Below are 23,155 nucleotides of genomic sequence, written 5' to 3' on the forward strand. Positions count from 1 at the left end.
AACTTTTTCCGTCGAGCATTCTAATGAACCCGAGCGACGGCAGTACAAGAGAAAGGGCGAGCAGATGAGGGTGTGCGTCAGCGCGATTCTAGGTGGATTGCTTTTCGCCCTGATTGTCGCCTACGGAGCAGACGTCTTGGCCAAGCGAGGTGGTGGGGGGGGGGGGGGGGATTTTTCCTTCTCGCGTGCTCCATTGGGCCCCCGAGGTCCCAACAGCGGCCTGAGCCCCAGATGTATAAAAGGCAGTCACGTCGGTGTTCGAGAGACCAGAACTTGCAGACAAACGGGTTGCACTGTGCCTTTCGTAGGGTTGCCTGCTGGCCATTGCTTGCGCACCGCCCCTTGAGAGGTAAGTGCTCACTATGGACAGTTATACGTTTAATGCAAGTCATTCAAGTTTTGTTCTATATCTACAAACTTAGTTCTGCGTGTGTCCGTTTGTGTGTACGTGTAACTTGCAATCATAGTATGTGTGCAACGGCACCAAAACCGAAATTATTAAACGATAAGTTTACATAAGTTGTGAGTGAGCTAAGGCCGAATGCACAGAGGCTTTCTTTCGTTTGTGCTGTTTTCTATTGGTTTACTGTCTATAATATATTTGATAATCACATTGGCTTGCACCTACTTTTTCTGTATTGCAAGAATTAATATCGTGAGTATGGGCCTGGTTTTTTAGTGGTAAAATTGGTGCGCTAACAAAAAAAAAAAAAAGACTTGCCATTTGTTCAATAGGCACATGGGCACAACTTATCAAAGCTTGGGCGCAATGTAGTGGGACCTGGGCGATGATGACACTTCCTACAACGCACGTCGCTCACCATAGCGTGAGCGACGCACTGCAGGACGTGCGTCCAGCGCAAGTGAGGCAAATTTACTGATTTATTTATAAATTATATTTTCCATTGCAAAGACGGTCAGCTTCAGACACTACGTCACCAGACATTAAAGGGTTCAGGAATACTGAACTCTTGAAGATTGAATTCGCAAACATTTTCGTTCGTAAGTGCGCTCTGCTATTGGCCGGCTTCTCTTGATATGTCCGCCATCTTGATCAGCTAGTGGGTGCTCTTACGAGCAAGCTTTGCTTAAAAATACCTTGGTATTACTGACCCGGTTCCTTAGCTGATACAACATTTATGAGAACACAGGCGGACTACTTGTGCTAAAAATAAGGATTTTTTGTTTCTTAAGTTGCGTGTCCTCTCTTCATTTCAAGTGCATTGAGTGCAGTGCTTGATGTAGTGACGCAGTGTGTGGAGCGCCGACGGTCGGTTGAGTTGTGTAACGCAATTATCAATTTTCCGTCTCGTCTTTTGCCGATGCGTTTCAGAATGTCCTCAGGTTTCCTAGGTCCGCATTGATAATGCTCTTCGTTCATAAGTGATCTTATCATTAGTTATCTGCCTTGTCAAATATATCCAACACCAGGATTGGTGTAGTTTTCCCTTAAGAACAATTCTAGCGTGATGGGTGTTTTGTAAATGTGAGCCCCGGGTCCGAATTCACTATGTTCTTACCCTACAACGGTTCTTAACAGCAGGTGCCACGCAATCGTGATGTTTGACGTATCATTAACGAAGGCGAACGGAAAATGACTAATAGCTCTTGCGAACAAGAAAGTTTTGCGAATATGGTCCCTGGGCCTACATTCGTAGAAGAGAGAGAGAAGCAACTTTATTTGTGTCCAAGTTTTTGTGGTGAGTCGAACCCCGCCTAGGCATCGGTCTTTGTCTTTCGTCTTTTTGTCGTGTTTTGAAGATAGTTCCGAAGGCCTTTTCCGTATCAGAAATTCTTAAAGCATTCCTGGAATTCAATGGAATTTAACTAGTTTTGGCATGTTCATTAGACCCGAATGATTTATATTATTTCCGCTCGCATACATCACTGTTGCAGTCCATTGAAGAATGCATTGATAAATATGGAGTGTGGTAGCGTTTGAAAATCAATCCGGTATGTCTGTTCAGGACCTTATGAACTCTCTCTCTTTGTCTCAGACTTAATAAATGTAGTAGCAGCGCGACGGACAAGGATTAGCGAAGAACACACACACAGCGCTGAGTGTGTGTTTTTCGGTAGTCTTTGTCCGCCGCGCTGCTATTTCATCTGTTATGCCATACCAACGTTCCCAAGTTTCCACCCTTCTTATCTCAGGTGCTCACGGTTTGGAATAACGGCACATGCAGAATTTGAAAAAAAAAAAGGTGCGTGCATAGAACTGTACACAGCACTTGTTCTCAGCGATTTATTCCTTTCCAGCCTTGACGGAACTCTGGTTGGCCGCCGGCAGGGTTCTCGGGATACAGAGCACTGGCGTAGCCAGAGGGAGAGTTTGAGGAGTACATATACACACGCAAAAATTTCAATTTTGCATGTGTATATATACACGCACACATACAAACGCACGCGCGAACATACACAAAGTATGGTTGAACACCCCCCCCCCTTTCCCACTCCGAAAAAAAATTCTGGCTAAGCCCCTGATACACGGGTATGATTTTCTTAACTGTCTCGTATCGGTGAAAGAACAAAAAAAAAAAAAAAGATTAACGCAGCTTGCACTAAGTCGCGCAAGGCTGGGTCACAGCAGAGCTGGTGCCGTGGGCACGTTTCAGAGCTCTTCTCTTGTTAACCATCTGTACAGGATGCTTGGGCGGTCATTGAGCGCGTGCCGGTTCATGATGATGATAATTTTCTACCTGCGGCACAAGGCAAACCTCGACCATAACAGCTCTGCTGTAAGAAAAACAAAACAAAAAAAGAAAAACCGGAGACAACAGTGCTCTTATTCGTGATACCTGATATATCACGGTTATACCGACGATATTCAGGACCCTTGGACGCTACGAATGAAGAGTCTCAGGAAGGTTCACCCTGGTTTCTGCCTCGACGTGAGACTTTTGCTTGTTCGAAAGGCATGTTTGCTGGAAATACAAACCGCACGAGAACAAGCTATTACTATAAACTGTTCGATTCCACGCATTCGAAAGATACTGAAAAGGGTCATCGTAAAATCGCACTATCGGAATGCACTCTAAAATTACTGCCGCACCACGCCATTCCTTCTGTGTTTCCAAGAGCAAATCGTTCGCCTCGCGGATGCGGGTCTTCCGTCTCACGAACTTATCTCTGTGACGGCATCCCTTCTAGCATCACCTAGTCAAAATGAGGTCAATGGAGGCCAAAGGAAGCACCAAAAGATTGCTGTTTTGTCGTAGTACATGTATGAGATTGCGCACAGCACGCAAATAAGGAAGGGATCTAGTGTGAAGGTTGTTTTTCCAGACCGTAGAAATGATTACGCACTTGTATAGGCAGATAAATACGGGCATTGCGTTAAAGCAGGTTGTCTAAAAAAGCATCACAATATCAGGGGCGTAGCCAGAAATTTTTTTCGGGGGGGGGGGGGGGTTCAACCATACTTTATGTATGTTCCTGCGTGCGTTTTTATGTGTGCGTGTATATATACGCCAGACACATTAAAATTTTCTTGGGGAAGGGGGGGGGGTTGAACCCCCCAACCACCCCCTGGTTGCGCCCTTGTACAATATGTTTGACCACCTGCTTAGGTCTTTTATGTATTCTTTGTCACTTTCACGCAGGAAAATAAATGTATAGGACAAACGGGGAGACGCTTGTATTGAGAGAGCAGGACTGCAGCGACCACTGTTAGTAAATATACATCGCTATACACTGATGCAATTTTTGTGAGCTGATATTCGCGCAGTGTTCTGTCATTAGCAGAAAAAACTATTGCCAACTGTCAATTTTTTTTAAAGAGATAAATATTGAGCTCTGGAGATTTCCCGACATCCTGAACTTCTCTCTCGCAAAAATAAGCAGATTTTCTCACCGCACGAAGCTGAAGCGCACAAAGAGGGAAAAATAGCTGAAGGGTGCCAGAGAAGGGCATTTGCGACATTTCATTGCACAAAGCGCCGCGGCCTTTGTTGTAAGACAGCAAGACACGTGTGAAACGCCCGTAGCGATCTCCCACTGATGTTGGGAGTTCGCTGTATGAATACTTTTACCACGACCAGTACGACTTTGTTGAGGAGCCTTTGAACCTACTAGCTACAACGAGAATGTGGACATGTCGCAAACACCGATATTCTATTTCATTCTCAGTTTTGTGCAAGCTCATGGAATCTAGGTTTGGATTCACAAAACAGCTCGAACTCTGTACAGAAAGCATTTCGAAAGAACAGCCGCCGGCCATGTCTGATCGCGAACAAAATATTACAAAAAGCGGTCGGCTCATGGCAAACTCTTCTTTTCGCGGAATAAAATATTTGCGAATTCGGTCCCAGTGCAGTACTGATGAAAACTCTTGATGCGAAGCGTTTGCTTATTGCGCGATGTTCGGTCAGCAGACGCAAAGAAGCTCGTACGAAGGAGCGGTTCCTTGGAATAGGCGCCAAGCCACAAATCCGCCAGCACGTTTCCGCATGCCCCTCGATGTCTTCCCTCCTGGCTACGTCTATGGTTGTAATGACACTTCCGGTGTCTTTGAAAGCGCAGATACCGAACAGCTATGGCAAGTGCACTCGATCAAGCATAGTGTTCAAACAGGTAACTGACATTTCATGGTCAATTTTGCAACTTCTTTTTATTGTTTAAGGACTTCAAAAGAAAGCCCAGATTTCATTAGGACATTCAAAGTCACATGCTTGCAACACTCGGACAGTGCTTTTAGCGGCGAGTCTCATTGTGTGCCCTGGTGATTGCAGCCATGAGCCGCACCGTTGCGACTTGCGGACTGCTGCTTGTCTGCCTGGTGATGATCGCCCACTGCCAGACGTTCCAGTACAGCCGAGGCTGGACCAACGGCAAGCGAAGGGACGGGCCCATCGTGGCCGGTCCAAGCCGAATCACAGCCGATCACCGCTTGTTGGAAGAATTCCTTTCCAAATTTGTGAGTGTACATTTAGCAATACCGCACATATAGCATGCGTGAAATTAAATTATTTGCTCTAATTAAAGATGCAGGCGTGCAAACGGGTCATGGAAGTTATTGATACTGCAGTCGCAATACGCTTTAGTGCGCCTTTATTTTGTGGGCAAAGCCTTACCAATCACTTCAAGTTTGCTAACTATATGCTATATTGACTAGGATCCAGGGGCCGTAGTCTGCGAGGATTCCTTCCTTCCCCCTGTGTTCATTTCTTACTCTATCTCTTTCGCAGAGTGGCTGATCGGGAGGGCAGGGAAATAAATAAATAAAAATTAAAGAAAATAATTGTTATCACACAGTCCCATATATAAAATTCGGAAGATGAAATTTGGCAAGGCATACGTTACGAAGCTCGTACAAAGAAATAAAAAAAAAGTCACCGTTTCGCCGCTAGGGCGAAGCACTGAATGTTATACGAAGTAAGACTAGCAGCTAACTCCATTAGGATCTCATCTGGCGTAACTCTACAAAACACTGGCGTAAGGGAACACGGTCGCTCCAGGGAGCGAAGCGGTTTTCGTGCTGTGTGTCGCTTCTACGCGAAGTAAGTGGTGAGAGCACAGTACGTTTAAAGGTGTGAGCCGTCTACTAATCTCAGTCGAGAGAGTGTGCGCGCGACCGCGCTCTTTTGATCAAAGTTCGTAGTTGCTGGCCGAGCGACGCACCGTCCTCCGCCGGCAGCCCTTCATTCTCCTTCGCCCGACGGAGCTGGCCGGCTCGTTTCATCTCTGCTTGAGCCGTTCCCGTCTGCAGCTTTCGCAGGCTTTCTCTCGCACATGGAACATAAGACGTGCGGGGAGATGTTGGACTTTATACGGAACATGACGGCGACGGCAGAAATGCGCCTCGAGTAATGTAATCGCTATCGCAATAAAAAAAAAAACTTTACAACGTAAATTAACCTTCAGCGCATTGCGCAAACGGCACGAGGTACCGCTGAATAAGAAAAATTAACGCTTTCCACTGGGGTTCATGTAAAATTTATTGCTCATTTATTTCATATCCAGCTTTTGTGGACACATCACAGCCAGCGCCCCTGGCGGCCCCGGCGCGAAGCTAGCGCGTTTTCAATGGAACTGGCGAGTTTTTCCCGAATAATTAAGTATAGAGGGTGAATGTTGAAAAACGCAGACCACAGAGCGCTTCTGGGAACCTAAACGCACGAGAGGACTGCTGCGATCATGTTGCAGTAAGCTTCAATTTTGTTCCCAGAGCAGTTAAAGATTGTACAATGGGAGTCTATGGAAACGGCGAAAAATGTGGCCTGTTTTTCGAGACAAAAATGGTCACTGTCGTAAAACTAAGCAAGTTATGTTAATGGTCAGGAAATCACATGTAGTCCTGACACTCAGCTTTCGTTTGAAGCCATTCTCAACTTGCCGCAATTGGCGTAACATTGTTCCCTAACGCGTTTTTTGAAGCGCGGTCGTTCAAATGTTTGCGGTAAATTGATAAACCCTTTCTTACCACAGGCGACAAGGCGTTCAGCGTGGCCGAGTGAGCTAATCGCTCAAGTTCGGAGTACGGCATGACCGCGCCGTCACCGGTTCGATTCCTGGCGACGGATCAGCATTTTTTTTTCAGCCAGTGAATTAGTTCCACAGCTTCGCACAGGATGTCGCCGCGGAAACAAAAAAGAGCTTTCGTTTCGGTTTCGATTCTTGACTGTAATCTTGAGCTGCCGTTTCTTTTTTCTCTTTATTATATGACTTTTTTAGTGTATGTTTAAACACTCCACGCGTATCACATCGTACAGATCTACATTTGTAATTCTTACTTTATTCTTTTATAAACGTCCTAAGGAACAGAACGCCCGATCAAGTTATGTTGAACGAAGCTCTTTCGAACTTTTGTACGCGTATTGTGGTGGAAACTTATTACTCCCTTCTCATGATGTCGTTACGATCTTCTCAGGTACCTACGATTCAGCAACGTAAAGGAAGCGAACTAAGCTTAGACAAGCGAGGCATAGTAATTAAATGACAAAGTTAGACGTTTTTGCAGTTGCTTTTTACTTCAGGGCTAACGCAAGTGTCTGTCGTAATCTTAACGAACGAAGGGGAATTTTTCGAGGGGTTATTTTTTTTTTTGTTAGACACTACTAATGAAACCAGCAGATAATTAAGCCAATCAAAGAATAGGAAAAATTATTTGTTCTTTTTCAAACAGCAGTGCAATGATTTCGCCCTAACTTCAATGAAATTAAAATCGCTATCTCGACAAACATAGCGGACGGCTCATATACCCTTGTATATGCTGCGCTCTCAACTCGAAGAGACTGTGCGAAATCCCCTTTCCTACCTGGAGTGCCTGTGCTCTCTTACAGCACCATTTTGTAGAGTTACGCGAGGCTGGATCTAGAAGAGTTAGCTGCCAGCTTTACTTCATTTGTTGCTATCGCACTCATTGCATCGTCCTTGCGGTGAAACTGGGATTTTTATTCATCTCTTGTCATATCTATCACCCTACGTGAACAGAAAAAAACCAGCATGCCTTCTCCTTTAACATCACAAAGCACTGTGCGCTGCAACGGATAGGTCCGTGTGATATGACGTGTGTGGATCAAAGCTTTCGGGAAGTCCAGGGACTGGTGCTCCCAGTTACAAAACGAAAATCCTGTGATTCAGCAGCTTTTCGCACGCACTCGCAGCCCACCTCAACGTACCGCAATAAGATGCCATTTTAAACATCTGTAAATGAAAATGTGCGCAGCATGTACTGGTTGCGCAAGGCTGGAACCGAAAGCGGAGCTAGCGTTCGACCTAGCTTCTTCTAAGATTTTGCTAGTAATACCAAGCTATTGCTAGAGGTGCAAAGTTTTTGCTAGTATAGTATTATAGGATATGGCTAGGCTTGGATAATCTATTCTTCTCAGGTTTCGGTCGGTTCCCCAGACTACGCACTTGTTGCGTGGTTTTGAAGGGGAAATGTCGCGTCACTAGTAGTTACGTGATGGGATTTTAGTCACGTGAGAGAGAAAGTACATGTTTATTAGAGTCGAGTGCAGACGCTGAGGTTGCCCCGGGCCACCCGGTTGTTCCGAAGCTTTTGGCGCCAACACGTCACGTCAATAGTTACGTGACGTTACGGGATTTTAGTGGGGAGACTCATTACTTGATTTTACGTGATTTTTAGTCACGTGGCTAGTTGTTACGTGATTGTAGTCACATAAGTAGATGTGCGATGTTACGTGATTTTGGTCACGCGACAATTGCAGGCCTGGTGTACAAAAAATTGTAGTCTCAGTAAACAACAACCCATCATCGATATCACATGTATTTTACGATCACGAGAAGTTCACTTTCGTTGCTCGAAAGAGCAATCGAAGCTGCACTCGTGCACTTTTTATCACGTTTCAAAATTGTTTGGGCTTCTACGATTTTTTCTGGAATTTTTTGTATGCTTCATTTGCTCTATTATTTTCTCTTTCCTGGTGAAGAGCGCATATATATTACTGTAAGTTTGAAAATATAGTCAGTTGTAAGTTCAGCCCGTTCGGGAAGACATGCGGCGAGACAGCCACATTAGAGCACATCCTCAGCACGTGCCAAGCCATGGACTCAAGCTTCACCTTGGAGGAGTGGGAGACGCTTCTACGTAGCCCCGCTCCCAATGATCAGCTCACGGCTGTCCAGCGGGCCCGCGAGGTGGCCGGCAGGCTCGGCTTGCCGGTCCCTACGTGGGACTGAGCCGGGTGCGCGACCCAGTCGCGTTCTGCAGGACACAATAAAGTTATTTTCCTTCCTTCCTTGTAAGTTCAGCGCTGTGTGTGTTTTCCAATGTCGTCCTCGTTCTTTGCGCTGTGAAACATCGAATTATGGTCTACAGCGCATTTTTGCAAACAGAAAGCAGTTGTTCTCACTTTTGCATTCCGTTCCTGCTCTTAGGAAGGTGGGGACACTTGCAAGGAGCGTTGCAAGGAGAGTTTGACTGTGGTATCTTTATAATAGCTATCGTATCACGGGCTAGCCGCCGCGCGCTGTGGCTGAATGGGTTGATCATCCGTGCTGGCTGTTTACACGCAATCGCTGGGGCCTTGGTTCGAATCCCGATGCGTTTTTTTCTTTTTTTGTCTCTCTCAGAATTGCTTATGTTTGCCGCGGTGGTACAGCGGTTACGGTGCTCGGCTGCTGACCCAAAGGGCACATGTTTGACGGCGGCTCCAGCGTTTTTGAACAAGGCGAAAATGCTAGAGGCTCGTGTACTTGGTTTTAGATGCACGTTACGAACCTGAAGTGGTCGAAATTTCCGCAGCCCTCCTCTACGGCACGCCTCACAAATATATTATGGTTCGGGCACGTAGAACTCCAGCAATTATTATTACTAGTACAACGCTGCTGAAGATTTAGTTGCTTGTTTTTTCGCTGGAGCATTGCAACCAAGATATTTGCTGCAGTTTCGGTTTCGCTTTTGGAAATGGAGCAAGTAAACTTCTAATGTTTTATTTTCTATTACCACGCAACCCATTACTTAATAACGAAGAAAAGGAACCCCGATTTTATTTAACCTCAACCATAAGAAGGCAATACAAAACGAAACCAAAACAAGTATGAGGGAAGCCATTTGTCATATAATAAAGCGTTTTAAAGAAGTACTCTACTATTAGAGCCGACGCAGAAACGTAACCAGTAATAGTAGAACCAACGCAAAGCTTGTATTATTGAATCGTCGCCTTTGTTCTACGGGAGCAGCGTTCTCTGCTTCTGCAAGTAGTGCTGCTCTTTTGCATTACATTTACTTCCCCTCCGAAAAAAAGCCATCCTGACTAATTACGGACAGCTGCACAGTGACAGTGAGGCTTTAGCAGGTCCATATGCACAATCTCATGCCTCGACATTGTTTGATTACAATAAGTCTCAAGCGACTTGACGGCGTATATGAAGTACGAGGCTTGCTAGACCACACGGTGCGGGCCGTGGTGTTTCGGAAGAAGTTCCGTAGACCGACCGGGGCCACCTAGGAGTCCAGAGGCCAGGCCCGTAGCTAGGGGGTATGCCCCAAGGGCCCGCCTCCCCTCCCAAAAGTTTGACGGAGGCGGTGTTTTACCGACAAGAATAATGAGAATAGGTGTTTCTCTCAAACTGTCAAGGCCTTCAGCAAGGGCCCTCTCCCTTTACCCCCCCCCCCCCCTCGCTGACTGGCGCAGGCCGGCGGCGGGGACCGGTGTGCACGGAACAGACGGCGAAACGGTAGGCAAGCAGACTCGGAAGCGAGCGTGGCCGCGCGCGCCGTTGCCATAGCAACGACGGAGAGATCTTCAACCGGCTGCTTTGCTGCTGGCTTGCGTTTCCTTTCTTGAATTCTCGGCACTCGCCACTTTCCTATGAAGAATGCTGTCTCACGCTCATAAGGTGCATGCCATTTGACCTGGAAGTGCCGGGCGCGCGGCGATAATGCAATCGAGATGCATGCACGATATCAGGACTGTTTTTGTGAGGCGAAACGACACCCTTTCAACACGTTCTTTAGTGTACGCTGCTTTCCTGAAAAGCATAGGTAATTTCATAGGGAATATTAGCCGATTACACACTGGGCCTTTGTTGCCGCAACGCCACTTCACGCCGTTCAAAGAGTAGTAAGAGGGAGTAACTAAGAGGGAAGTCCATGCATGGACACATGCATGTTGTCCTAATTTACTGATGACTTTCGCTTAACAGGTACCCCTGTTAGCAGCAATGTACAACAGAGTGAATGAAAACAGCGAGGAATAAGACTTCAAAACTAACAAGCGCTTTTCGCTTTACAGTTCTGCTTACCGATTCAACGAGCCAAGTATTCGACGCTCCATCGCGAAGTCTTTGGGCGTTGTTTTCAATGAGCACATGAAATGGGATTATCATACAGAATTTTTATACAATAAGCTCTGCAAAGTCTTAGGTGTCTTGAGAAAATGTCAGGGCCTATTGCCAGTTCCTCAAAAGCTTCTGATATTTAATGCGCTCTTTACATCACACCTGAGTTATTGCAACTTAATTTGGGGTAATGGAACAAAGCAATCTATTAGTAATCTTATTATCTTACAGAAAAAGCGCTACGTTCTGTTGCTAACCTCCCTTTTAACGCCCATACTTCACAAATATTCGTTAAATATAAAATAATCAAATTAAACCTGCTCTGCGAATATTCCTTAGTAATCTCTTTTAGATCTGATACCATAAAAGGTCGCGGCTATATACGTAGTCTAGCTAACTTACAATTAAATCCTTCGACGCGCCTAAACCGACATTCCGAACATTGGCATGTGCTGAGACCGCGCACAAATTATGGTTTTGAGACACTGCAATATTGCTTGCCGAATACACTAAATAAATTAGGAATTAATTGTGAAAATGTTCGTAAGCTCTCTAATACTTCTATTTTAAATATGCTTTATTAGTTTATGTGTGTAGTATTATTTGCTGTTTTGTATACTTCTTTCTTCCGATGTATAGCATGTGCGTTGCTGGGTTGTATAAGTTTGTATAACTTCTTTGTTCCGATGCAAAGCATGTCCATTGCTGGTTTAAACTGTCTTGTGGTTTACTTTGCTTTTGCCGTTTTGTTGTCACAGTGAACATGGGGATGTGGGGCTTTGTCAAGCTGTTTTTATACAGCTTTTTTCCCCTGTCCCCGCCACTTACTGTACAACTGTACGTGGTAAATAAACTCAACTCAACTCAACTAGATTGCCCTCCGCACTGTGTTCCCGAGCCAAGCCTAATTACGGTTCATCAAGCTAATGAACAGATCAAGCTCGCCTTGCTTGTTCGCCTCAGGTTTATGACTAACGTGTCGGTAATGCACTATACACTCACACACACAAACACACACACCACATTATATATATATATATATATATATATATATATATATATATATATATATATATATATATATATATATATATATATATATATATATATATATATATATTGTGGTGTGTGTGTGTGTGTGTAGAGAATGCCTTGCGGGTAGCACTCACTAAAAAAAGAAAAGATGCCTTTACTAACGTTTCAGCCGTGACACCGCCTACGTAGGTCAGTGTCTTGCGAAGCCCATGCCACAGCCCAAACGTTATGGAATGCATTTTTTCGGGTTTTTGATGTGTGCTACCTGGAAGTTCATTCAATGTAGAAAGCGCCGCGCGCATGCGCCGTTGCTCGACATGCGTTCACAATAGTAGTCGCGAAGGCAACGCCACCTCTCAACGTCAACTCATTTTACACTTTTATAAGCACAGAATAAATCGAGAATGCCTAATAACATGCGGATTAATTTTAAACGCATTTTTTTTCTTTAGTAAATAGCAGCGGACTGCGTACAGCATTCTGCACATCTCATTCGTGCACTATGAAGGCTTGCCCGTCAGGCAACGCGACATGCCGTTGTGACTTTCAAAGCGCAATTCAACAATACAAATCCTAATCATATGGTGAAAAAAAAGCTCATTTATGTCACTGTAATTCATAGCCAGGGTCTCGTGACACATTTCGGTTGGTTGTCAGTCCCTTTAGGAAAGCACATCGCGAATATATATAGTGATAGAGTAAGTATTTACTCTAAAAAGGCGTGACCTCACTCATGCTACCTCATGTTCCACGATCCCAAGTATTTGTCCATAAGTAAATATTGAGAAGGTTATTGTGTATACATATTTCAACTTTCTCACTATCAAGGAGGTAATTTCCGCGTCACTACAAAATCAGCCCTAAATGGTGGCTCTGCGCTAGGGATGGTCGATTAAAATTTTAATCGATTAATCGTTAATCGTTAGTTGTTTTAGCCTTTAATCGATTAATTGCTTTCGGTGGAATGTTTTAATCGATTAATCGATTAATCGACAGTTTTTATGGGTGCTTTAAAACCGATATCTCTTTGCGTGAGAGGCATCGTTCGTGTTTGATATGGACCCAAATCTTTTTATCAGACGCGCTGACGATCGAAAATTCCCACTTTCGAAAGTGTCGACGACGGGCCCCTTGTGTCCAGTGTGCGAAAATTCCTACTTCGCACACTGGGCACAAGGGGCCCGTCGTCGTTGGTTGATGTCGTGGATTCAAGCATCTGTGGCCATCATCCCTGGACTGTTTGGCAGCAGGTCGTATTTTCTGGAAGCCTGCCTACTCGAGCTCATCGAAACCGGAGGCGCGTTCGGGGACCACACTGGTTGGAAAGTCGCAGCTGAAACATGCAGTGTGGCGGAGGGTGAGGAAATCCCGAGAAAGGTAAAAGAGAGAGGAGGATGAAGAGGAATTAAATAAGACGCTCGCTCTCGTAAGCACAGCATCTTTTCTCGGTTTGTCGGTTAGATATTGTGGAAGCCCTACATAATACTATAATTGGGGACTCACGCGATCTTTTCCTTGAGGTCACTCATGCAGAGATTACACAGAAACATATCGGCCTCAAACAGAGCATCGGTACAGGCAACTGCGGGAAATAGAGTGACATGAGTTCTTGCCTCCCGGCTAGAATAAACAGCACCTTTTCACCTTTTCAATCGTGCGTACAGCCTGAACTGCGAGCGCTATCTAGTGTATCAGGCATTACAACATAAATTTCGCGACTGTCCTTCTTTCTTGTCACAGCAGAAGATGGGGGCCTCTAGCTGAAAGCTGTATTTCTCCCTAAATATGCGACTCTGCAGTATTACGAAGTGCTACAGGGTCACTTCTTCAATAGTAATGCACTGGATGCTAGACGTTCGGTAAACCGACGCGTGAAGTTGCGGATTACATAAACGGTCTATAAGACCATTTTCACAATTCGCGAGTGCGCATTCGTGCGCTACATTTTCTCTCAACTAATGGCAGCAACTTTCGTGCTTCAAGTGGAGACGAGGTCGTAGTTGCACGTGCTGGCGTTTGTCTATTATGCGTGTTCGTGTCAAGAGAGCCGAGCCTACATTTTCGGAGTCCCAGCGCAAGCAAACCGCTCTTGAACACACTGTTTGAAGAAGTCACTAGCTGCCATTAATTGGGCTAACTGCATCGAAGGAAAGCTAGCTGAACAATTATGAAAATGGTATATACCCTATAAGACGGACAGTTGGGCTAGTTGGTACATAGCATAATAAAAAATGGTTACTTGCGTCCTTGTCTTCTTTACGCTAGCAAACGTGTCTTATTATGTATATACGGATTACCTAATGCTCTCCCCATCACCGTACTTCATCACTCGTTTTCCCCCGTTGCGTTTTCCAATGTGCAGAGTAGAAGGCAGGGGCGTGCTAGCTCAGGCCACCCTCTCTGCCTTGTAATATATTTTCTCTCTCTCTCTTTCATTGGTAAACAATATTTTATTTACTAAAGAGTATAACAGAAGGACACTAAGAACCAGTGAGTAAATAAGCAGCGCATATTACAATGCCGCACTTACACAAGAAACGAGTAAAATCTGAGGGTTGAATAAAATACAAAGAAAGTTGCGACTGACACTACAGGCGACGAAAACTACTTGTTTATCAAATGTAAGGATAGATGCCTTTATGCAGCAACACGATGAAACATCGCGGCCAAAAACGAACACGAACAAAATAAGCAACAAGACGATGCGCTGGCACGTATGAAATTTACAGAAAACAATAAACTTCTCTTTTGAAAGTTGGCGAATCCACGTGCTGCTTACTTTCTCAACAGTCCCCTTTTGTTTTGTTTCATGGGGTCGCTGCTCCGAACCACATGCACTTTTCTACTGAGCGAAGAAATGTCAGTTGCCCGAGGTGCTTGGGAGACAACCTACACCTCCTTTGGGTCGCCATACATCCAGCATGCGATAAAAGGCGCTCGAATGCTACTGACGTTGCAGGAATTGGCAAATACTCCATTGCAACGCCAAACACATGATCTAGGCCAGTTCGCATGCTGTGGTGCGGCGATCGACTACAGGGTTACTATAGTATGTCTTTAACTGAGAAGGCAATTGGTTCATCGGATCGTCCTCCAGTGCAACTGGTGCAACGCAATTGCGTAAAAGTGCGCGTGGTGCGCGATCGACGGCAGCCAGCTTAAGGGAGAGGAGGTGAAGGCAGTAGTGGCAGTAGCAGCAGTAGACTTTGAGCCGGAGAGAAGCGGGCAAGTTCATTTCTGCCTCGATGTGGTGGAGCCTCCTCCTGCCTGGGCTTGAAGCTTGGGGGAATGCTTGGAGTTGGACGCCGTACGGGACGGAGATCAGGGCGAGTTCATATCTTTCTCTACGGGGTATGGCCGCCGCCAGCTCGGGGCTCGTTCTGCTAGCGCAGAAATATGCGCTGTAGTGAAAGCAGTGAAAGAGAGGCGATGTGCACGGCATCTGCGTCTCAGGATAGCGCGCGTCGCAGTCATGCGCTCCGGCCAAGGGGCGAGGTTAGGGGGCGGGATTGGAGGGTGCCGTAATCGATTAATCGAATAGTTTTAATCGATTAATTCGATTAATCGAGAGGCGCAAATCGATGAAGATTAATCGATTAATTGTGGACCTTTAATCGATTAATCGATTAATCGTTCATCGATTTTACCACCCCTACTCTGCGCTGTACAGCACACGTGTGCGCTGTACAGCGCAGAACCACCATTTAGGGCAGATTTAGGGCCTAATCTAAGAAAAAAAATAACATGTTATCAGATTGACAGGAATTCAATTCTTTGAGCTATTTCCACTCAGACAAAGCTGAGAGGGAATACCATGTCGAGAGGGTGTTTTCTAAAACGCATGCATCTATGATAGCACTGTGCTATCGATGCGCATTAACCAGACTTCACACCTGTGTGCAGATATCCCTATTATTAAAGTCGAGGCTACATGCCAGTTATCGTGTCTTCTGAAATATTATTGATTTTTCTTAGTCGCTCTCGCGCGTATTTCTATTGCAACTTTTATGTTGCAGTAAAATTTAATATTGAATTATATATTTCTTACTATCTATTTTACTATGATTTCCTTATCTACAATAGAGACAAAACTACCCGATACAGTGGAAGGGACTTTCAAGGTGGGCCTACACGTTTGAGCCAAAAAAGAATCCCAACCAAGAATGTCTTCGCAGCTTTGACATTCCTATCAAGCCAGAAGATTCCAGGATTCAATACGCGGCTGATGTATTGCATCATGAAGTACAAAAAAAAGCTCCGGTTTTGAAGACCCTCGAGCGGAGCTGTAATCATTCTATTTGACATGGGTCATTTTCCGTTGGGCTTTCAGAGGAAGAAGACTACTGCTTGAAAAGCAGTATATATTATGAGAAAAAGCAGATTTCGCTAGGCTTTACCTGGCTAAAGACGTATTTTTCAGTCATTGCTACGAGCGAAAAACTACTAATCAAAATTCCTGTGCGCATAAACACCATTGTTCTCTTAAGGGAACCTCCTGGAAAGAAAGGCTTAAGATTTCATTTGGAACGCCTGCACATCTTCGTGGCAACAGAAGGAGCTCCACTCACAACTGAAGAAATTTTCATATGATGGGTGAACGAAAGAAGGGGGAATTAAAGGGTACGCTTTTCTCTGATGTGTCTTGTGACCCGTTGTTGAGCAAGTCAAATGCATTTTGTATTCTACATCAGGAGTGATACAGAATAAAGAAGTGATTCTGAGAGATTGTAGGAATAGTTACTATATTATGTTGCATTAACAATCGTTGTCAGCGCAAAAACGCCAAAATTCGCTCTTCTGAATTTCTTTGTGCTGATCAAAGTGGACGATTGGGCCAGTAGGTGATTCATGATCGACTTTGTGCTTGCTGTAGTGCAAAGTTGAAAGAGACTGCGCCTACAGAACATGAAAGGAGAGCTTAAGGAGAACTTCCAGCCCATTAGGGTAACCTATTGGTGTATGTGCGCCAACAGGATTCAAGACAATCACCTCGAGCATATGAGTCAGTCGACCATGAGAAAAAAAGGGGAAAAAAAGAAAGAGAAAGAAGAAATGCAATTATGATAGATAAGTGCCTTTTTTAGCGGGATAGACGGCTGATCTAGAGATTATTACACAACACGTCAGTCGTATATGTTCTACTATATGTTCATTCCTAACAAAAAAACTAACCAAGTTCACATTTTCCGGTGTACAAGATCATCTTTCAACGACTGTATTATTTTTGCACACCCGCTTTGACGGCGCCAAGCTTGCGGTGGCAGCCACATTTCAATAAGAACTAAATGAAAACAAATAAAAACTATCTTTAACTTCCTTTTTTTTTACTCTCATTCCTAGCGTTCTCAAATTTATCCAGTTCTAATTTGAGATAACGCAAGGAGCAAACAAGCATCACCCAAGTGGTACACGAAAGGAAATTTGGTAATTATGCAACCGCACTATCCTGTTCGTATCCAAACATAATGGTTCCCGCTAGCTGAAAAAAGAAACTCGGAAAGCAGCATGCTGCTTCAATATCCCACCGGTACGGCAGCGCAAGAAACTAAACAAACAAATAAAAGCACGATTCCCTTGATGCATCGCGGGCGCGTTTATAACGGCCAGACATTTGGCGTGGCACGTCTACAAAAACTGCCGATTCATTGCCAGTCGGCGCCGTCGAGATAACGCCGACACACAGCGCTCTCTTTTCTGCGCACTGAGGTGAAGCGACAGTCTCGGGGCGTGCGTACTGTTTCTTTTGATTCTCTTTTATTTAGTGCCGCGTCACTGCATACGTCATGGCGGGACTTTTGAATTCTTTAAGGTCGATACGCCACGTGGTGTCGTTCACGCGAACTAGGCCGCTGGTGTCCAGAAAAGCTGCATATGTATAGTTGACGCATGCCTCATTTTAGCCGGCGTGACTATATATTGCAGTTATTAGGCTTCACTAATTTATTCACGTTATTTGTTTGTCCGGTAGTCGAGTTTATTTGCAGTAACAGGACAGAAAAACGGAAACGTTTGAGTTCGTCTTGTATTTTTCGTAACGTGTTGCTGCGTTGTAGGTTCGGTTGTAACGCTACAATTTTATCACAGTCTTAAAAAAAGTGATCTTCTGAAAATTAAAGTTGACAGTGTATACTCGTTGTTTACAAAAGTTCGGGGGGGGGGGGGGGGGAGTTCTAAACATGCCCCGAATAGTTTATATTTTATGGTAACACCGCAACGACGAAGCTGACAACGCAAACGCGCAGCTCGCGCGCTGGCGTGCTTTTCTCGTATATTTTTTACTCACGTGAACGCCGCATATACGAAGTGAACGATGGACACATGTAGCTGGCGCCCTCATTTTTTGTTTTTGTTTTTTTGACCATTTGCTTTGGACCTCACACCACATTGAAACGTAGACATTTAAGGATTTCGCCTTAATAAATTCTTTCGTTTGCTGGTGAAACGACTATTTTATTTAAACGGCCGCTTTAAATAAGTAGTTCGGAGCGCTTCAGAAGACGCGTCATTTTAACGCGATAGCGTTAAAGAGCTCGTATCGCAGAAATTGCGGTGTCGGCATCGGCGTCGTTCATTGTGAGCGAAAAATCAGCGTTGTCTGTGAGCAAAAATTCCAGATAGATGCAAATAAAAAAATAATTTAAAAAATGCTCGGTTCGAGTGGCAATCGAACCCAGAACTTCTGCGTGGCAAACAAGTGTTCTAAAACAGAGCCAAGCCCATGCTTTTCTTTTTGTTTTTTGCCGTGAGTCACACCCGGGCTCGAAATTGCTTTGGAAAAAAATTTCATCGACGATTTCAGTTCTGCCTAATGTGCATTCTGAGCGCAGCTTCGTGTTGGGGCAACGCCAACTGTGTTTGAAGTTCTGGCTATCCTCAGTTATAGCAGAATCCTTTGATACTTATAGCAGAGTCCTTTGACACTTTCATACGCTGCCCCATAGCGTGACGGCGAAGTTCCTTGACCATAAGAAATATTTATGGTTATAGCAATGTAACATTCGTTACACATTGCCACAGAAACTGCCAGCGCTCGAGTGCTACGCACACCACCTCTGTGCATTGCAGACATCGCTAATCAAGCGAAACGCCGACAGCGAAGCCAGCCGCAGTGCACGTGCCAACCCTGCATGCACACGAGCTCCGACCGAGGCAGCCAGCGCTCGTGACGGAGGAAGAAAGCGTGGTTAGAGGCCAGTGGCTCGTGATATCGACAGACTCCGCGTTCGCTCTCTTTCGTCCTCGTTCGCTCTATCGGTACGCTGCCGACGCCAGCAGATGGCGACGCCGCTCAACGCAGGAACGGGCGCCTAAGAGCTGTTCTCTAAAAACACTATGTGAATGTTATGTAATGCGAGGAGTGTCATTAATACATGTAATACTGCGTGGCGGAAGCCCGGGATCACACCCGGGCGTCAAAACATGTTAATTGCGCAACGAGTAGTTGGCTTAAAGGCCCACCAATTACAAATCGCACAGGCATAATTAATTATAGTTATCAACAACAGCATCAACAAGCTGTGTAGGTGCGCGTGTTGCCTTACGGACGCGCAGTGGGTACCTCGCCGACTCGCAAAAGGAAGAATTACGTCGTAGTGGGCCCTTGGCAACTATACTTGCAGTAGGCATTGCAGGATAGTTTGAAAGGGCCGATTTGTAGGCGCACAGACGTTCCTTTCCTTCCGGCACAGTTTAGGTGTCCACCAAGAAGCGAAGCCAGGCTAACGATTGAAAAGGTGATGCGAACAGGGTCCAATTACGCTATCGCGTTCTACTCTTGAAGGCGAAGTTCAAGCATCCTCCAAGTTTTTTTCGCGACCTTAGCGGGTTGAGTGATGATAACATTGTTTGCTGGCTGACCACTCCGAAAACCGCACGTCTAAACAGAAGTTTCAATATGAGCGACGAGCGCCGACCATGTGTTCGCGGTCACGTCTTTCCGTTGTGAGCTGGTTAATTAAGTTAGGCGCCTCCCTTTGAGCTGACACAAAAGTAAAAGCCCGTGAGGCAACCATCCTAACTTCATCAGCGGCTGGCTTTGAAGAAACAACCAGACGCAGGTTTGGATCCGTTGAAAATACACTATAGAGCAACAGTGTGCTCCTCCTGTGCTTGTGCTTTGGTGTGAGCGAGCCTGCGTATGACCACATGGTGCGTACTGGTATAGTGTGTTCTCAAGTTATAACTTCGCACGCTCGGACGTAGCCAGTCCCCGATTGTGGGTATATCGGTAGCCGTGTTTTCAGGCCACCTCATCAATTAACAACAACGCAAACGTGCTTGCAAAATTGCTGAGAAACACGAAGAAATCAACGACGCTGTTAAACGAGTAGTACAGCACAGCCATTTCATCTTTAGTTATTACTTCTACGTTGAGGTAGTAACGACTTTTGAGATGGTTAAAAGCACACTTCAAATAAGCCGTTAGATCTTATGAGACTCGTGAAAAACGCACAGAAACACATTTCAGATGCCAATCAAATAAAATTCTGGGCCTATGTTCAAAAATTGTTCGTACGTGCTACATCGGTACTTAAAAAGAGCTGCAGGTACATCGAGATTGCGAACATATTACTAGCGAACGCTGCAAAGCAGTGATAAACAATGCTCAATAACAAAACATTTTGCGAATTTTTCCCCAAGAGCAGAACTTATAGTTCTTTAGTTAGCTAGAATCATTGGCCGGCTGTTTTTGCTAATGTTGTGCTCGTTAACCCGATTGGCTGGTGCTTTTCCTTACGAATCACTCTGGCGATTTAACTGCTCCGTGACTATGGGCCTTGATTTCGGAATAAATGGAAGAACTCAAAATAAAATATTCCGGCTTATCCCACGCACTGTGGGAATTGATGTTATCTCAAGCCTAATAATAATATAATAATTGGTGGGGTTTAACGTCAAAAAACCACCATATGATTATGAGGGACGCCGTAGGGGAGGACTTCAGAAATATCAACCACCTGGGGTTCTTTAACGTGCGCCTAAATCTAAGTACACGGGCCTCAAGCATTTTCGCCTCCATCGGAAATGTGGCCGCCGAGGCCGAGATTCGATCCCGCGACCTTCGGGTCAGCAGTCGAGCTCCATAACCACCTTTTGCGCCTGTCAGCGTTCAATCAAAGGAATATATCGCTTTAGCTTGAACTTTACTTCGCGGCCTGTTCACAAGTATTAAACAAACCTGACTATATCGAACTCGGGTAAACTGAATTATCCTTTATATCGAACTATTTCCGAACGCGGCAATGCTTTAATGCCCATTTATAAAAATGGCTACATACAGCTACATCGAACAAAAGTAGCCGGAACACTTCATGCATCGAACATCGCGCAGCGCGAAGCGCTCCTAGAAATTGGCTTTCTTTCATAAGAGGTTGGCTTTTTCACATGCATTTGGAAGCCCGAGTGGTGCCAAGGCGGACTAGAGGCTTCAGGCGCTCGACGAGTACGCACAGCTGCGTACGAGTATATTGAGGCTCTCCTGCATATAACCCGCATCCCCCCAACTTCAAAACTCGGAAAAATAAAAACTAAAAGAAAAAAAATCCCGCGTATTGCCGTGAATTCGCGTTCCTTGCATTATTATTAAGCATTGCCGTGAAGCCGACTTGCGCATCGAAGTTCGTATAAAAAATACGGCAAATTCTACAAAAAACTTTATATCGAACTATACAGTATATCGAACTAAATCCCGATTATTTTTTGTAGAGTTCGGTATATGCGGGATTGACTGTATATGCACCAAGGTGTGCTGCGCACACAGATGCTTAGTGGGAAGCACCGTGTGGGCGCGCAGCGATTATACCGCCAGCGAGCGAAGACAAACGCGCTCTGGCTCCAGCGTAGCTGATTGAGCAGAGCAGGACGGTGTGACCATTTTGAGGTGCAGTTTTTGCCGCTAAATCTGCACTCGTCTCTGAAAGCCTTCTATCACGTGCGGGTGGCGCATGCGCCTCGGTATCAGGACGCTGCTACTGGGGACGGCATGAATGCGCTTAGATAGTACGTGTATTTGCTTATTACGACAAATAAGTTTCCTTTTCATGAGAACTTCATGCAACTGGCCGACAGCCTTCACTGGCCACGATTGGACGGCGCCTGTCCTACGAGCCGCTCTCGCGTATACGAACTGCTTTGTGAATGCGTGCGGGGGTAATTTAGCTGGAAACAAGTTATTGGAGTTCCACAGACTACAGCCAACTTCCACAACGTTGCTTTACTACTTGATGCTTATTGTACTCGCAGGCCCCGAAGGATCGAGTGGTTCTGGAACGACTCGGCCACCTGTTTAGAACCCTGGACCGCAATGAGGATGAACAAGAATGTACGTGTGTCACTCTGATACAATCCACATTCAGGCCTTATTTATCTTTTACTTAGTGGCCAACAGCGTCTCTGTGTTTTATACCGAGTCCACAGAATGTAATTCGCGATTGCAGGTCTGGCTCGGCGCTGGTGTCATGCATGTCACTGCTCTTTAATATCAAATTCTAAAACCTTATTGTTCGTGCAACTGCATATAATTAACTGTGTGCACTCACCTGCGCCAAGATTGGCTGCGATCTTTTCTCACTAACCATACTATAGTGGAATTGCTTTGTGAGTATGCGGTCTGAGTTCGTATTCAGAAGGAAATTCCAAACGCTGCAGGGGTTCGTAAGAATATGTTTTAAACTATGTTGTTAGCCAGAATACTATTAGCCGGAAAAGTCGGCCGATCACAACCAGCTCACGAAGGGATATATTTGTAAACCGATTTTGTTTACGTACCTCAATAAGCGCTGTTTCACGAGATATGCCTTTGTACTTTTTGATTGAGATCGCTTATGTGCCTATGTGCTTTTCTTTTCCCTTCAGACTGAGAAGAGGCAGCAGCACAGGTTCCTAGAGGAGAGAAACGAAACGGCGGGAATTACAACTTTGTACTTTGATGATTCGCTGCTTGCATTTGCCATGCCTGTCATATCATTCACGCGTAATAAACAACGACCGATTCACGACTGACGGTCGTAGAAATCTGTTTGAAAATACGAAAGATTCGGAGCAGCGACCTTCGCATCGTTTGCCTCTCTGGTGGCTTCTTCCTCTGCATCTCGCCCCTACAACGGCACTTCTTCGGCAGCTCTACAGTGGAGAGGTCAACGAAACCCACTGATACGATCCAGTGGATGCAATAGCTAGGAAGGTTTTGGCTTGTAATTTTCAGCGTGAGATGTACTTCGGACAAATTTATGAAGCCTAGAACCGCTTCAAGCTCGAGGAAGCTTCACTGTCGACAGCCCTGCTCCGGTCACAAAGATATGGTATACGTGGCTATGCAGTGGTGTAGCGCTTGGTTATAATTTCCGCAGGTTCTCATTCGATATACTTATATCGG

The 23,155-nt window shown here is 45.2% G+C and overlaps 1 protein-coding gene across 3 annotated transcripts; it reads left to right on the top strand.

Annotated features, from left to right (window-relative positions):
* Positions 1–240: 240 nt before the first annotated feature.
* LOC119387832 (pro-corazonin) lies at positions 241–22,778 on the top strand. Of its 3 annotated transcripts, none has more exons than XM_049412085.1 (4): positions 241–349; positions 4,731–4,915; positions 22,024–22,106; positions 22,636–22,778. In XM_049412085.1, the coding sequence occupies exons 2-4, from the start codon at positions 4,733–4,735 to the stop codon at positions 22,664–22,666; spliced, it is 297 nt and encodes a 98-aa protein (XP_049268042.1). In that variant the 5' UTR covers positions 241–349; positions 4,731–4,732; the 3' UTR covers positions 22,667–22,778. The 3 variants fall into 3 exon arrangements, with proteins under 3 accessions (XP_049268042.1, XP_049268041.1, XP_049268043.1); XM_049412084.1 differs by lacking the exon at positions 241–349 and adding an exon at positions 1,642–1,700; XM_049412086.1 differs by lacking the exon at positions 241–349 and adding an exon at positions 1,646–1,700 and having other exon boundaries at positions 22,024–22,102.
* Positions 22,779–23,155: the final 377 nt, after the last annotated feature.

This window comes from Rhipicephalus sanguineus, chromosome 1 (assembly GCF_013339695.2).
Source record: "Rhipicephalus sanguineus isolate Rsan-2018 chromosome 1, BIME_Rsan_1.4, whole genome shotgun sequence".
Taxonomy (NCBI): Eukaryota; Metazoa; Arthropoda; class Arachnida; order Ixodida; family Ixodidae; genus Rhipicephalus; species Rhipicephalus sanguineus.

What these genes read in the sequence shown, in the direction of transcription:
- LOC119387832 (XM_049412085.1), top strand. Translation starts at nt 4,733, where the DNA reads ATGAGCCGCACCGTTGCGACTTGCGGACTGCTGCTTGTCTGCCTGGTG. An exon ending in AAGAATTCCTTTCCAAATTT is followed by an intron (nt 4,916 to 22,023) that starts GTGAGTGTACAT and finishes TTGTACTCGCAG; the next exon opens with GCCCCGAAGGATCGAGTGGT. An exon ending in GAGGATGAACAAGAATGTAC is followed by an intron (nt 22,107 to 22,635) that starts GTGTGTCACTCT and finishes TTTTCCCTTCAG; the next exon opens with ACTGAGAAGAGGCAGCAGCA.